At 58.3% G+C, this 1,908-nt stretch overlaps 1 protein-coding gene across 1 annotated transcript in view; it reads right to left on the minus strand.

The window, feature by feature from the left end:
- The window catches only part of SSUH2 (ssu-2 homolog (C. elegans)), a 10,873-nt gene extending 9,196 nt beyond the window's left edge, over positions 1-1,677 (minus strand). The window contains exons 1-2 of the mRNA XM_009882886.1: positions 1,549-1,677; positions 495-555 (exon numbers count right to left, since the gene is read on the minus strand). Of these exons, the coding sequence (XP_009881188.1) occupies positions 495-555; positions 1,549-1,677 (190 nt within the window). The remainder of the gene's footprint in view (positions 1-494; positions 556-1,548) is intronic.
- Positions 1,678-1,908: the final 231 nt, after the last annotated feature.

Below are 1,908 nucleotides of genomic sequence, written 5' to 3' on the forward strand. Positions count from 1 at the left end.
CCCACTGCCCCAGCACAGCCCCCGTCGCCCCCAGCCCTCCCAGCAGAGCCCCCCGGGCCAGTGCAGGTGCGTGGGATGAGCTGTCACCCAAAAACGAGGGGCAGGGGTCCCCCGCACTCCTCAGCAGGTCAGCAAAGAGCTCCACTGCATGCAGGTGCCCATCTCCGATCCTGACAATTTTTGGGTATAGGTGGCACTGGGTAGGAAATTCCCGCTGCGGAGGCAGGGAGTGACGGGCTCTGCTCCCGGGGCACGCCACCACCCTGCCCTCACCCAGGGAAAGCAAACCCAGCTTGCGAAGGAAAGCATTTTGCCCCAGCCTCACGGGCCCCGCGGAGCGCAAACAGCCACAAGGGATGGGATGAACCTGCCGCAGGTTAAACCAGGCTCATGGCACCTCCAGCAGCCCCGCGAGCGCCGGCACCGACCCCGGCTCCAGCCGCGGGGCACGTCCCACCAGGGCTGTCCCGGGTGAACTCGGGGCAGTCACTTACTGGTGAAGGGCTCAAACACCCACTCGCTTAACCTCGACTCACTGAACGTCTCCAGTCGATACTGGAAGAGAAAAATCACGTGCTCACCACAGAGACAACTGGCACGCAGCAGGCATTTAGATTTGAACCCTGACTTGCTAAGAACAGGTCTTGGGAGCATTCCCAGGCTCTTCTGCCTCTGAGTCCAACTTGTGTAAGAATAACTGGTTGGCACTTCCACGGCGGAAAAAAAAAAAGTGTGTTTTGCCATTATTTGGCAAATGCTGTGCCTTATTTTCTAGGGAAGGCCCAGACGTTGTTTGTGAGTAATCTGAATAACCGCACAAGTGGAACGAACACCAGAGTAAAGGAGTATCTGCCGCAAAGTGCCCGTCAAGGGGCACTCCCAGCACCCTGCTCCTCACTTCTCTCGCACCGTCCCCTCCGAGAAGCCCCAGGAAAGGGCGCAGGGGGGGGCGCCGCAGCCCGGGCAGGACCCGCGCAAAGCCCGGCACAGAGCCCTCCCCTTCGGTTTGCCGTGTACTGCCCCTCGGGCAGCCGTTCCCCCACCAGCAGTGACTCAAGAGCCAGCTACTAACCCCAGCAGGCACCAAATCGGCAATCACTATCTCCCGTGAGAAGAGTGACAATAGGGAATCAAAGCCCACATGTTTCTGTGAAGTTACACATTACCAGAACAGCTTCGCGGCCAGGGGGATGCGTGGCGTTACAGGTCACTCGGTGCTTGCCTGAGCCCGAAACACCAAGCTGCAGGGCAGGTTCCTGCAGTTCAGCTAAGGGAAGGGCTCTTTTGCCAACGCTGGGCCACCAGAGGAGGCTGCCCGGGGCTCTGCCGAGGGGGTGCCTTGCTGTAGAGGGGGACGGACCTCTCAGCTACAAAAGCCTGTAGCCAGCTCCTCGGCAGACTTTCCTTGGAGGGCCCTCGTATGTCTGTGTTCAAAGTAGGATGGCTTTCCCGTTTCATTTAACGACGGGCCCCACGTCCCTCTGTCATCAGACATTATCCCAGCCACCCAGAAGAGCAGCCCAAGAGGCCAAGTCCAGAGGTACTCACCCGGTACGTCGCCAGGTGCCGCAGCCGCCGGATGGCCAGCTCTCCCGCGGCACTGCGCCCGTAGCAGCACCGGGAGGCCACGAAGCGCAGGAGGGCTCGCCTGGCCGCCGCCTCCGTCACCGGGGGCATGCTGGGGGGCAATGGGAGCAGAACAGGTTTATGCTCTTAGCTTCCCCTAAAGAATTAGCTGGAAGCATTCAGTGTATTTAATCTACTGCCAAAAAAAAAAAAAAAAGTGAAGTAGAGCCCATTTGGGAGCACGTACCTCTTTTACAGAATCACAGCTGGCATCTTTCTTATTAGAAAAGAAAAACAGACTGCATTCTAAAAAAAACCTTTGTGCAATATCAGTAAGGTCAG

Source organism: Charadrius vociferus, unplaced genomic scaffold (genome assembly GCF_000708025.1).
Source record: "Charadrius vociferus isolate BGI_N301 unplaced genomic scaffold, ASM70802v2 scaffold433, whole genome shotgun sequence".
In the NCBI taxonomy this organism is placed as follows: Eukaryota; Metazoa; Chordata; class Aves; order Charadriiformes; family Charadriidae; genus Charadrius; species Charadrius vociferus.